The following is an 845-nucleotide window of genomic DNA, read 5'->3' as shown; positions in this document are numbered from 1 at the left end:
TTCCTCGATGTAGATGATGAGGAAGTCGACGTCGCGCTGGTACTTGGTGACCAGGCGCTGGAAGGCGCTCATGCGCGCCATGAACGGTGGTCAGGTGCAGCTGCCGAAATTGAGAACCAGCGGGCGGTTCCCTTGCGCGTAGTCTAGGATGCGCTGGCTCTGGAAGCCGTCGGGCAGAACCACCTCGGAGTTGGGCGCTGGACCGCCCTCGTGCGCCTGCTTGAAGAAATCCAACTTCTGGCCATGCCACACCGCCTTGAGCGACGCCAGGGTGCACAGGCGGTTGTCGTCGGACACGCAGATGGGCGGGTCATCGGGGGGCACCTCCTCGCCTTCACTGTTGAGCTCCACTTCGGGCTCGGGCTGCCCCGGCGGCGGCGGCCCAGGAAATGCTTGCGGATACACAAGAAATCCAGGAGCCAGAGCATGAAGGCCGTGCCGAGGAAGCGCGGGAAGAGCACGAGGCACGAGGCGGTCTGGGCGCAGAGCCTCAAGGAGTGAAGCAGCAGGGAGCGGAGCATGGTGGCTGCAGGCCCCGAAGCCCCTGGGACCCCTCGCCCTCTCCGACCACCAACCGCGACGCGGCCTGGCTAGGCATCTGGGCTTCGGCAGTGCAGGGAGTTCAATTTATTATAGCCGAGGCTTCAATTGGCGGGAGACTCCACCTCCGGCCCGGCCCGCCCCTTGCAACTTGAGCCCGGAGGGATCACCCAGCGGCGCGGCCAATGCCCTAGAAATCGGGGCCGAGGGCGGGAGCAGGCGGGCGGAGGGCGGAGCGGCCGGGCCTGGGGCCGGTGGGGCGGGCCCGGGCCCCGCAGCCAGCTCTCGGGGCGGGGACTCCGGCC

General features: G+C 67.8%; 1 protein-coding gene across 1 annotated transcript; it reads right to left on the bottom strand.

Annotated features, from left to right (window-relative positions):
- Positions 1–90: 90 nt before the first annotated feature.
- Positions 91–531, bottom strand: LOC108525896 (thyroxine 5-deiodinase-like). The gene is given in 2 exon segments (XM_017866675.1): positions 91–371; positions 374–531. Coding segments are annotated over 2 exon segments (429 nt in total). The 5' UTR covers positions 522–531.
- Between the last annotated feature and the right edge of the window lie 314 nt (positions 532–845).

The sequence above is a fragment of the Rhinopithecus bieti genome, unplaced genomic scaffold (genome assembly GCF_001698545.2).
Source record: "Rhinopithecus bieti isolate Rb0 unplaced genomic scaffold, ASM169854v2 scaffold_31333, whole genome shotgun sequence".
Taxonomy (NCBI): Eukaryota; Metazoa; Chordata; class Mammalia; order Primates; family Cercopithecidae; genus Rhinopithecus; species Rhinopithecus bieti.
This window is presented reverse-complemented; position numbering and strand designations above follow the sequence as displayed.